At 42.7% G+C, this 13,435-nt stretch overlaps 1 protein-coding gene across 3 annotated transcripts in view; it reads right to left on the reverse strand.

Moving 5' to 3' along the window:
• Positions 1-13,435, reverse strand: part of LOC124614953 (deoxyribodipyrimidine photo-lyase) — a 108,632-nt gene that overhangs the window by 18,784 nt on the left and 76,413 nt on the right. For all 3 annotated transcript variants that reach the window (XM_047142988.1, XM_047142987.1, XM_047142986.1), the window contains 2 exons: positions 9,868-10,026; positions 9,413-9,611 (listed from right to left, as the gene is read on the reverse strand). In XM_047142988.1, coding sequence (XP_046998944.1) covers positions 9,413-9,611; positions 9,868-10,026 — 358 coding nt within the window. The remainder of the gene's footprint in view (positions 1-9,412; positions 9,612-9,867; positions 10,027-13,435) is intronic.

The following is a 13,435-nucleotide window of genomic DNA, read 5'->3' on the forward strand; positions in this document are numbered from 1 at the left end:
ACTCCAGAAGGATGGCACATACAAGATCCTGGAAAACCATAGGAGCGACAGAGACCTTAGGACCCTGGAATAGCTCGGTCCTAATCTGTGGTCTAGGCACCATCCAAGAGGGGGCTTATGGGAGGAAAGACATGGGATGCAGTCCAGAGAGTGGAGATGGAGATCCTGACAGAGGGCAGTGAGACACATGCCAACTGGCAATCCCACCCATGGGCAGGTGTTAGGAGGGAGACATCCCTCATTAGCGAAGAGCACAGAGTACACAGGATGGTCAGGGAACTGGCAAATGGCAAATGCGTAAGAAACAAGGAGTTGGCTCCGTCGGATATGTAGAGGGGGAATCCCCGCTTCTATGAGGAGACTATCAACACAACTAATGTGAAAGGCACCAACAGCCGGATGCACCCCACAATGATGGATAGGGTCAAGGAGTTTCAAAGTGAAAGGAGTTGCTGAGCCATAAACCTGACTACCATAATCTAGTACGGACAAGACCAGAGCACAGGAAAATAGAAGAATGGAACAGTCTGCACCCCAAGATGTGTGGGCAAGGAGGCGGAGAGCACTAAGCTTCCGCATACAAGTAGTCTTTAGGTGGCGAATGTGGAGCAGCCACGTCAGCTTGTCATCAAAAGTAAGGCCCAAGAAATGGAACTGTGCTACAACATCGAGGAGTTGGTTGCTTAAATAAAGTTCGGGATCGGGGTGTACTATGGGTCTATGACAAAAATGCATAATGCACATTTTGGAGGGGGAAAACTGGAAGCCATGGGTGGTAGCTCACACAAAGGCCTGTCAGGTAGTGCCCTGAAACTGGTGCTCAGCAGATACTACCTAGTGGGAGCTGCACCAGATCCAAAAATCATAGACGTACAATGCCGGGGTAACCAGAGGCCCAACAGAGGTCAAAAGCCCATTGATGGCAATGAAAAAGAGTGTGATACTTAGCACAGAACCCTGTGAGATACTATTCTCCTGAATCTGAGTGGTGCTGAGTGAAGTGCCAACTCGAACCCGAAAAAGACAATGAGATGAAAACTCAGAGATAAAAATGGGAAGGGGACCACAGAAGCCCCTGTCATGGAGGGTAACTAACATGTGATGGTGCCAAGCCATGTCATACGTCTTATGTATGCGACAAGGTGCTAGCGTTGAGTAAAAGCCTGTCGAATGGCTTATTCCAACTGGAGTAAATGGTCAGTTGGAAATCGCCATGCCCAGATGCCAGACTGATACGGGGAAAAAAGGCCCCGAGATTCGAGTGCCCAACATAATCTGAAGCTGACCATCCTTTTGAGAAGTTTAAAAAGTACATTCATCAGGATAATGGGGCAGTAGCTGTCTAGAGGCGTTGGGTTTTTCCTGGGCTTAAGGACGGGGATATCTATACTGTCTTGCCATTGGTGTTGCCTCTGGAGAAGATCCAAGTGTTGGATCGTCTGGCTGTGGATGGAATCTGGGCCTCAGGCTGTGTCTCATGAAAAGCTAAAAGCCTGCACCAATTCCTATTCAGTGAAGGGTGCATTATAGGGCTCAACATGGTGCAGGATGAAACAGATGGGGGTTTGTTCAACTGTGTGTTACTGCCAGAGAAAGGTAGTAGGGTAGGAAGAGGACGACAATGCCATCGCAAAGTGAGTTGCGAGATGCTCTGCAAGGACCAATGGATCAGTGCACAGAGCACCTTGGAGGTTCAGACCTGGACAGTTGACTGTCACTGGCAGCCCAGAAGTTTACGGAGCTTGGACCGAACCTGCAATGAAGAGGCATATGTCCCCAGGGAGGAAACATAGCACTCCCAGCATTCCTTTTCACTCTGTTTAATAAGGTAGCGACCTTAGCACGGAGACGCTTAAAAGTGAGGAGGCTGGTCTGTGAAGCTTAAATCGCTGCAGTGCCCGTAGGCAGTCCTGGACTGCGACTGCGACATCCTTTGTCCACCACGGAACCGGTGAATGACAAGGGGGACCTGTAGATAGGGGGACAGCAGTCTCAGCACCATGAAGAATAGTGGCAAAGATGCCTTGCACGACTATATCAACGGAATTTGAGATGGAGGTGTCACAGTTCACAGCAGACATATATAAAGGCCAACTGGTCCTGCGGAATGCCCAACTTGGGGGCCTGTCTGCCTGGTGGCAGCAGGGAAATGATAGAATCACCAGAAAGTGGTCGTTGTCACAAAGGTCATCATGGGATGACACATGTAGGGGAGCCACGAGGGTACGGGAGGAGATCGTGAGATCGATAGCAGAGAAGGTGCCATGAGTGGCACTGAAGTGGGTAGGGGAACCATAATTGAGGAGACACAAATTGAGGTCCGTGATAAGTTGGTCAATTAGGATACTCCTACCCACTGAAGTGACACTCCCTCACAGTGGGTGGTGGGCACTGAGGTCCCAAAGGAGGAGAAACAAGGGTGGGAGATGCTGGATTAAAGTAGACGGTCCTACATAAGGAAATGGCCTACTTGGAGGGAGGTAGACATTGCAAATGGTGATTGTCAGAGTCGTTTGCACTTGAACCACTTTCGCTTCCAAGTTGGTACGTAGGGAGACTCAGTCATTAATTACATCGGAGCAAATCGAAGTGCAGAGCCCACCAGTTTCGACAGAATGCCCGATAACCACAAAATGTTTGAGAGTGGCCATCAAGGAAATGCGTTTCTTGAAGAACAAGACAGAATGCAGAATAGGAGGAGATAAGACGTTGAATTTCTGGTAGGTGACGATAGTATCCATTGCAATTCCACTGGATGATCGTGTGGTGAGAGTCCAAGGTAGACATGAAGAAGCTGAGGAGGAGGTCAGGTCACTCTGTCAGTAATCACTGACAAGGATGCGAAATAAATAAGATGTCAGACTCAGGTTGCACAGAGGTCCCTTCTCTTGGGATTTATGTTTCTTCGTCTCTTTCTGAGGTGGAGAAGAATAGACCTAGAACTGAAAGAGAGCAAGTGACCTTGGGATGTACATGGCCTTATGGTGGTAAGAGTCTTCTGGCCTGAGAGACACCAGGTAGAGGGGTTCCGAGAGGGAACCCAATTCCAGGCAAATGCCGAAGAAGGGGGGCACTTCTTTGGCCAGGAGGGGAATGGCTCCCTAATGGGAGGTTGTAGTGAACTGCAGAGGAGGGGGAGGGGAGAGAGGGACGTGGCTGGGTTAAGGACAAACGAAGAGGAGAAAATGAAGTAACAGAGGCAAGATAGTGACACTGGATGGAGTCTCTAATACTTTTGGTGAGCCTCAGCACAAGACAGGTGGTCAAAGGACTTGTATTCTTGGATCTTCTTCTCTCTCTTGTAAGCTGGGCAATACGGCGAGCGAGGGGAGTGGCGGTCAGCATAACTGACACACACACAGGCGGCGGAACACAGGGACTTCCCTCATGGAGTGAGTGGTCACCACACACAGGGTCTGCCATACACCGGGAAGTCATATGTGCAAAACACAAGCACCCAAAGAACCACATAGGTGGAGGGGCGTACAGCTTCACATCACATCTGTAGCACATTATCTTGACCTTCTCTGGGAGGGTATCCCCCCTGAAAGCCAGAATGAAGGCACCAATATTGGTGCGGTTGTCTTTGCGACCCTTCTGCACACGTCGAACAAAATGAACGCCACGCTGCTCCAGATTCGCCCATAATTCCTCATCAGTCTGCAGGATGTGGTCCCTATGAAAAATTACTGCTTGGACCATATTCAGAGATTGATGAGAAGTGATAGACACTGGGACATTGCGAAGATGATCACAGGCATGAAGAGCTGCGAATTTGGGGGGGGGGGGGGGGGGGAAGAAGCTTTGATCAACAGGGAGCCCAGCCGCATCTTACTAAAACACTCCACTTCACCAAACTTGTCCTCAGTATTTTCCACAAAAAATAATGGCTTTGTGGCGGTGAATGTGTCCCCATCCACCCTAGTACAGGCGAGGCAATGGGGGGAAGTGTTTCAACCCAAGACGGCGAGCCTGGCCCTCCTCCCATGGTGTAGCCCAGAAAGGGAAGGTTGCCAGGTCATATGAAGCAGCATTCAATGATCCTTCACCATTCAAAGAGATGGCTGTTAGAGATTTTTGCAGCTCGATACGCTTCATGCACCAATCCACCCTGATACCAAGGGCTCTCCCCATGGGCACCACCCAGCCAAAGCAAAGGCTGCCTGGCATGGTGGTCATTGCTGGAAGTTCTGATGCTCCAAGAAAATAAGCAACCACTCCTTGGCATACGTGGAAAGGGGACAGCACAGGTAGTATCAGTAATGTGATCCCTGTGTTGTTGGGGGGCTAAGCCATATGGGTACATAACAGCTCCATCACAAAGACTGGCTACATGTGTTGCTGACCTAGCAGGGGGAAAATGCCCTACAGGGGGGGAAGGGAGAAGGGAAGGAAGAGGGGGAGCAGAATCCAGACTCCAGATGCTGGGGAGGGAGTTCTTCGCCATATGACACACACTAAAAACATGAAATTTTGAAGCAGAGGTCAAACCTCAAGTGGGGACCTAAATGACAAAAAGGCTGAAAGAACAGGCAAAAGAAACAAAATTGCAACCAATACAGGAAACCAGGTGAATAGTCAGGTCGACATAAATCATAACACCGAGGGAGGGGAAGGAGGTGGCAATGGGGAAGAAGCGAGGATCGGGAGGGAGGGCAAGGTGAAGGAAATGGAGCCAGGCAAGGAAGAATTGACTGCAATAGCTCGGGGCCCCGTGTGCGCCATGCATAAACTCACAGAAGAATCATGAGCTCCTTGGGGAGATGGTGCAAGACGATTTTATGTTTTAATTGGCTGTATGGTGATTACCATAAAAATGAATATTTTATAACAAAAAACACGTTTTTGTGACCATTACACAGCCAATTTTGTCTTTTATTTTTAATCAATAAATGGGTATTATTAAACATTAAATATTACAATGGATATATAAATATAAATAAAAACATATGGACAAAGATTCCAAAAGAAAAAAAGAATAAAAGGAAAGAAAAAGAAAAATCATATACCAGTGTTGTTTTCACGATACTAGTGCAACTAGATAAATTCTTTTTCAGCAATTACTCGCAAAGTAGGACCCACCAGGGGTGATCATATACCAGTGTTGTTTTCACGATACTAGTGCAACACATGAACACCACCACCTGGCAGTATTTTAAAAGGTTTTGGCATTTTTTTGCACTTGTAAATGATCATTGGATTGAATTTAATACAGTCAGCACAACATGAAAGGACAACAATGTAGTGCATTTTTTCCACATACACTTATTTTTATAGTTATAGCTTTAGCATCTTTCATGACAACAGTTCTGTTACTCAGAACATCAAATGTCAGAGGAGTTTCATCCATATTTGCCATTTGGGTTATTGCCGCACTGGTTTGCTTCGATGTTGAATAATAAAGTGAAAGACAACATTTTTTCTTCACACTCCTGTGGTATTTTCTGAGATATTATGGTTTTCGTTCATATGCTAAGTCCATGATGCTTCATAAACCTATGGCACCAAAAACGAGGGTCGTCCACAAAGTAAGATCCATTTGGTTATATAAAACAAACGTGTACAGATACAGAAAAAATATTTATTGTACAAAAATCTACAACTGTTAAACTACTTTTCGACATAGCTTTCGAAATTTTGTAGGCACCTGTTATAGTGTGGCACAAGTTTTCGAATGCCTTCTTCATAGAAGTTGCCACCTGTGTATTCAACCATGTGGTAACATGTTCTTTCAGCTTGTCATCATCGTTGAAGGGTTGACCAATAAGGACATATTTTAGGTGTAATGTAGCGAGACTTTGAATTTCGCCGCGCTACACTCGTTCCCTCAGACATAAATTATACCGTCGCTGCGGTAAGAGCGCTCGATGGCAGAGAAAATACTAAAATTGTAACTTTTTTTTTTTTTTTTTTTTTGATTCGTTTCATTATTGTCTCTCGAGAGCGGAAACTTAAGGCAGACGTGATCTGATGAAGATGTAAAAAAACTTATTAGCTAGTCTTCACCTGATTTTAATGTGTAGACATACTGAGGATGTTGTTATGAAATTCGGAGGATGGAGAGAAGCAACTAAAATAAATTGCATTTAATATCAAGACGGTTTTGTGTACATTAGAAATTACTGGACAATGAAGCTTGTTGCAAGATTTCGGAGCAGACTTTTCAGGCAGAATTGAAGGAGATTTTTGAAGACCTGGATGCCGCACGAAACAAGACATGTTAACCTGGTGAAGGATGAAATCTTATCTGCGCCATTTCCCCCTGTCAGTTACATTTTGTTATTCTCTGTTCTTTTTCAATAATTTTTGTAGTGGAAATTGGTTTAAATTTGCTCAAAAACGCCACAAGGACCAACCCAACAATAGCTTTTCCAAATCACGAAGTCCGATAGCTTTTCTGTAATACTAAGTCCGATTTGCATTTCATTCTTTCATTTTTTTTTTTCACGGTCGTTAATGATTTTAAAAAACCCATTTTCACTTACGATTTCTTCCCACATTTTCAACCTTTTTCTTTTCTTCTCTCTTATTTTTCTTTTTTTATTAAACACTACAGTAAGAATAGATGAAAGTCAGTAGGAGCGAAGTCAGGGCTGTACGGAGGATTCAATTGTGTGAACCAGTTCATCAGTAACCACAGATGGGCGTCCAATTCATTCTTCATCGTGCACTTGAGCACATCCTCCATTGAACAGTCTGACCCATCTTCAAACCATTGAATCACTCATAGCATTTTGTTCGTAAATCTCACAGATTTGCCAATGAATTTCCTTTGGTTTAACTTTCTTTGCATTTAGAAAATGAATCACACATCTGATATCACACGTGGCAGCATTTTCAATTATGGCTGACATTATAAAGAAGCACTACAAAGCACACGTCGGCAGCAGCGACCTGAAATTGGTGTACAGTCTTCTCCTTGAGTCAGAGTAACTGCCGCGCATGCTCAGAACTGCGATCGTAGCGCTGTCACGGATAGAAATAGAAACAGAATTTACTTTGTGGATGACCCTCTTATTTCCGTACTTAAAGTCAATAAAATTTTTCTGGATTTGTGACTGCATTGTCGATATTTAGAACTTCTAAAATGTCATTAGTTTTACATACTGGCAATGCAATCACAAACCCAGAAAATCTTTTATTGACTGCGACAATGGTCACGGAAGCTTTCAGTTACATTTAATCCATCCTTAAAGCCTGTTAAGTTCCATTGCAGCACTAGCTTACAAGCATGTATTTGAATATTTTTTTTTTATTAATTCTAATGCCATTTTGACAATGTCCTTGAATCCATTTCAATATGTCATCTAGTTTTGGCCATTTTGCATTCAATCCTGTATTTGCGCATTTAGTCTTCCTCATTTTTTTCAGTTCTTCTGTACCATGCTGCTCTGTTTCCATGTCCTGCTGCATACGCCATTATTTCAATTAATAGTCTGCATCATGAATACCTTCTATTTTTTTCCATTAGGAAACTAGCTACTAACAAAAATATTGTACTGTTACCAATGACACAAATCACTTTCAATTCAAGTTCACTGGCTCCATAGACTGCAACGACCCATCACAGGTTAAGCAGAGTGGCCTCAGTTGCCTGAGATTGCAGGCATGTGTGTGTAAGTTGCGTTTGCGTGATTGTCGTCTAATTTTGACAAAGGCCTTACTGGCCGAAAGCTATATTTGTGATAGTCTTTTTGTTGTGCCTATCTGCAACTCATCATCTCTGCTATATGGTGAGGGGCAACTTTCCTTTCCACAATATTGTTACATTCCATGCTGTATTTTCCATTGTTTGAGTTCGACAGTGTTCTGTGTTTTATTTTTTTTTTTATTTTTTTTTTTTTTTGGGGGGGGGGGGGGGGGGGGAGAGAGAGAGAGAGAGAGAGAGAGAGAGAGAGAGAGAGAGAGAGAGTTAGCAAGCTTGTGAATTCCCGCAACTCACGTCCATCACATCAGTGCACTGCTGCTGCCAGTTGAATCCAATTTTGTCAGATAGAGATAGGTTTCCTGCGGTATAGAATATATGGTGATTTTTAAGACTGGCAGGAATTTTAAGTCAAACACTGAACATTTTTAGATCAATTTTGAGTAAAGGACGCACCTGAATTTTGGAGGCAAATTTCAAGGAAAAAAGTGCGTCTTATAGTCTGTAAAACATGGTAAATATCAAAAATGTAACCAATTTTCAGTTACCGGATTTGTACTTCACCTGGTGAAGCCCAATTTGGAATGACAATGTGCATAAGAACCTATCAGCAAAATAAAAAGTGTGGGTGTTTGAACTGTAGTTTTATCGAATACCACTAGAGGTTGGACCTGAACTACGTTGTCAACAATATTCTGCTAACCTCCACAAGCAACTGAGTGATGGCCGTCACCAAATGCTTTGTTGTGCATTGCTCATTGTTTTCTTATTTTGAAATAAGTGAAGCGAACCAATCCTGATACATCACAAATTATGATTACGGCTCTTACAATACCAGAAGAGATCAACGATTGCTGTGAAAATCTTTCAGTTCTGCTGTAGGCTGCTTCCCTGAGAAAGGGAGGTAGGGCTTGTTTCCCCGCAACGCTCCTTTCCCCTCTGGCAGTCACCAAAGTTCTAATTCGTTTACACTAGTGGCCATCTGCCACTATAGCCTACAGTTCCCACACTCTGCGCTATAGCGATTGGAAAATAAAATCTGTAATATTTTTTGACTGGCTGAAATTCTTCCCTAATGTTAAAATAGAGTTTGGTTTTACTTCTAGGTGAAGTGCCTTTTCAGTTCTACCTGGAGCGTTGTTAAGCAAGGGTTGCCCATGAAAAGTCAAAATTAATAGTCTGGAGATTTTGTAATCGTCGAATTGGGCGGGAAAAGACAAATAAAGTCCAGAAACACATTAAATCGAAGACACATTCAGTTCACTGGTGGGGCAAATGCTGCTTCTTTTCAACACAACAATCATTTTTGAAATCTTAAATACAGCCAAACGAAAAAACCAAAGGCCATTTCAGAACAAAGATGTGTTGAAGGATATTCCAGTCGAAACGTTGCCTATTAGCACTTTTATTCAACAGTCAGTTTCAAAGTTTATCTTTACTTATGTAGCATGACAGCTTTTTAAATTTGAGCATCTAATCATACAAAAACAAAACAATAAATGTGAATTTTGATAATAACAGATGCAAATTTTTCCAAAAATAGATGAACTTTTGCCACAAATAGATGCTACATTTTCCAGTCCCTATCTACTCCACTGTCTAGGTGGTTTCAAATCGTCAATCCCACCCCTGGGGACCTGCCCTTGTTAGTAAGCAAATGTTGCATGTTGGTTACAGCTCTCTGTTGGATAACTGTAGTTCACAGAGTTACTTTCACTTGTTTGTCATGGCAAAAGTATTTTATTATTTTTTATATGTTTCTCTTACCAAAATGAAACCAGGGAGACAGGTTGCTAAGTGCATCAATTGTCGGATCATTCCGCTTGGAACCATAATTTTTTAAGCCCTTCGTGCAAAATTTATGCAACATTAAAAGACCCGCCTCAGTGCCTGCAGTTGCCCAAGTCACAGGCTGAACACTTCGATCAGCTTCTATGAATTTTTCAGCTGCTACCCAGTTAGCTTCCTGTAACACCAAAGTTCATTTCAATCATTCAAATTCAATAAAAGACATTATACCGTTCTTTTCGAGCAATCACAATCAACAAATCATTTGTTATATTAAGCAAAATATAACCCCACATTTAAGAAGAGCAAGAACATAAAATCACAGTCACTGAATACATACACGAGAATGAAATAGTCAATATATACAATAACATAATTAATGAGAAGTAAGTGTAACAGATATACTCCCGTTGTTTATGTACAAATTGTCTTACAATAGCATGCTTCTTAGGTGAATGAGGATGTGGCACAACAGGTGGATATTGTGTTAAGTACTCCTGCAGTTTGCTATTAATTTTATTTCGTATTGTCCTGGCAGCATATTCCAATTTATCTGAGGCAATCCAGCATGGGACAATATTGTGAGCATCCACCTGAAACAGACAAATGAACTATCTTCACCCCTTATTCTCCTTGTCTACACAAGAGGATGTCTGCAACAGCATTATATAAGTCTTGGCACCATTCTACTCCTATTAGTCCACTGAACCTCCCCCCCATGAACCATGGACCTTGCCGTAGGTGGGGAGGCTTGCGTGCCTCAGCGATACAGATGGCCATACCGTAGGTGCAACCACAACGGAGGGGTATCTGTTGAGAGGCCAGACAAACGTGTGGTTCCTGAAGAGGGGCAGCAGCCTTTTCAGTAGTTGTAGGGGCAACAGTCTGGATGATTGACTGATCTGGCCTTGTAACACTAACCAAAACGGTCTTGCTGTGCTGGTACTGCGAACGGCTGAAAGCAAGGGGAAACTACAGCCTTGATTTTTCCCGAGGGCATGCAGCTTTACTGTATGGTTAAATGATGATGGTGTCCTCTTGGGTAAAATATTCCGGAGGTAAAATAGTCCCCCCATTCGGATCTCCGGGCAGGGACTGCTCAAGAGGACGTCGTTATCAGGAGAAAGAAAGCTGGCGTTCTACGGATCGGGGCGTGCAATGTCAGATCCCTTAATCGAGCAGGTAGGTTAGAAAATTTAAAAAGGGAAATGGATAGGTTAAAGTTAGATATAGTGGGAATTAGTGAAGTTCGGTGGCAGGAGGAACAAGACTTTTGGTCAGGTGAATACAGGGTTATAAATACAAAATCAAATAGGGGTAATGCAGGAGTAGCTTTAATAACGAATAAACAAATAGGACTGCGGGTAAGCTGCTACAAACAGCATAGTGAACGCACTATTGTGGCCAAGATAGACACGAAGCCCGTGCCTACTACATTAGTACAAATTTGTATGCCAACTAGCTCTGCAGATGACTATGAAATGTATGATGAAATAAAATAAATTATTCAGGAAGTGAAGAGAGATGAAAATTTAATAGTCATGCGTGACTGGAATTTGAGAGTAGGAAAAGGAAGAGAAGGAAACATAGTACGTGAATATGAATTGGGGGTAAGAAATGAAAGAGGAAGCCCCCTGGTAGAATTTTGCACAGAGCATAACTTAATCATAGCTAACACTTGGTTCAAGAATCATAAAAGAAGGTTGTAAGACCCGTAAGACATCCCGTATCCTGTAAGACATTTCCAGGGGCAGATGTGCACTCTGACCACAATCTATTGGTTATGAACTGTAGATTAAAACTGAAGAAACTGCAAAAAGGTGGGAATTTAAAGAGACGGGACCTGGATAAACTGACTAAATCAGAGGTTGTACAGAGTTTCAGGGAGAGCATAAGGGAACAATTTACAAGAATGGGGGAAAGAAATACAGTAGGAGAAGAATGGGTAGCTTTGAGGGATGAAGTAGTGAAGGCAGCAGAGGATCAAGTAGGTAAAAATACGAGGGGTAGTAGAAATCCTTGGGTAACAGAAGAAATACTGAATTTAATTGATGAAAGGAGAAAATATAAAAACACAGTAAATGAAGCAAGCAAAAAGGAATACAAACGTCTCAAAAATGAGATCAACAGGAAGCACAAAATGGCTAAGCAGGGATGGCTAGAGGACAAATGTAAGGATGTAGAGGCGTATCTCACTAGGGGTAAGATAGATACTGCCTACAGGAAAATTAAAGAGACCTTTGGACAATAGAGAGCCACTTGTATGAATATCAAGAGCTCAGATGGAAACCCAGTTCTAAGCAAGGAAGGGAAAGCAGAAAGGTGGAAGGAGTATATAGAGGGTCTATACAAGGGCGATGTACTTGACGACAATATTATGGAAATGGAAGAGGATGTAGATGAAGATGAAATGGGTGAAATGATACTGCGTGAAGAGTTTGACAGAGCACTGAAAGACCTGAATCGTAACAAGGCCCCGGGAGTAGACAACATTCCATTAGAACTACTGACGGCCTTGGCAGAGCCAGTCCTGACAAAACTCTACCATCTGGTGAGCAAGACGTACGAGACAGGCGAAATACCCTCAGACTTCAAGAAGAATATAATAATTCCAATCCCAAAGAATGCAGGTGCTGACAGATGTGGAAATGACCGAACTATCAGTTTAATAAGCCATGGCTGCAAAATACTAACACGTATTCTTTACAGACGAATGGAAAAACTGGTAGAAGCCAACCTCGGGGAAGATAAGTTTGGATTCCGTAGAAATGTTTGAACACGTGAGGCAATAATGACCTTACGACCTACCTTAGAAGAAAGATTAAGGAAAGTCAATCCTATGTTTCTAGCATTTGTAGACTTAGAGAAAGCTTTTGACAATGTTGACCGGAATTACTCTCTTTCAAATTCTAAAGGTGGCAGCGGTAAAATACAAGGAGTGAAAGGCTATTTACAATTTGTACAGAAACCAGATGGCAATTATAAGATTCGAGGGGCATGAAAGGGAAGCAGCGATTGGGAAGGGAGCGAGACAGGTTTGTAGCCTGTCCCCGATGTTATTCAATCTGTATATTGAGCAAGCAGTAAAGGAAACAAAAGAAAAATTCGGAGTAGGTATTAAAATCCATGGAGAAGAAATAAAAACGTTGAGGTTTGCCGATGACATTGTAATTCTGTCAGAGACAGCAAAGGACTTGGAAGAGCAGTTGAACGGAATGGATAGTGTCTTGAAAGGAGGATATATGATGAACATCAACAAAAGCAAAACGAGGATAATGGAATGTAGTCGAATTAAGTCGGGTGACGCTGAGGGAATTAGATTAGGAAATGAGACGCTTAAAGTAGTAAAGGAGTTTTGCTATTTGGGGTGTAAAATAACTGATGATGGTCGAAGTAGAGAGGGTATAAAATGTAGACTGGCAATGGCAAGGAAAGTGTTTCTGAAGAAGAGAAATTTGTTAACATCTAGTATAGATTTAAGTGTCAGGAAGTCGCTTCTGAAAGTATTTGTATGGAGTGTAGCCATGTATGGAAGTGAAACATGGACGATAAATAGTTTGGACAACAAGAGAATAGAAGCTTTCGAAATGTGGTGCTACAGAAGAATGCTGAAGATTAGATGGGTAGATCACATAACTAATGAGGAGGTATTGAATAGAATTGGGGAGAAGAGGAGTTTGTGGCACAACTTGACTAGAAGAAGGGATCAGTTGGTAGGACATGTTCTGAGGCATCAAGGGATCACCAATTTAGCATTGGAGGGCAGCGTGGAGGGTAAAACTCGTAGAGGGAGACCAAGAGATGAATACACTAAGCAGATTCAAAAGGATGTAGGTTGCAGTAAGTACTGGGAGACGAAGAAGCTTCCACAGGGTAGAGTAGCATGGAGAGCTGCATCAAACCAGTCTCAGGACTGAAGACCACAACAATAACAACAGTCCACTGAAAAAAGAAGTGTACAACATTTTTCAAGTTAACAGTATCATGTAATGGAAGATAGAA

Source organism: Schistocerca americana, chromosome 1, assembly GCF_021461395.2.
Source record: "Schistocerca americana isolate TAMUIC-IGC-003095 chromosome 1, iqSchAmer2.1, whole genome shotgun sequence".
Taxonomy (NCBI): Eukaryota; Metazoa; Arthropoda; class Insecta; order Orthoptera; family Acrididae; genus Schistocerca; species Schistocerca americana.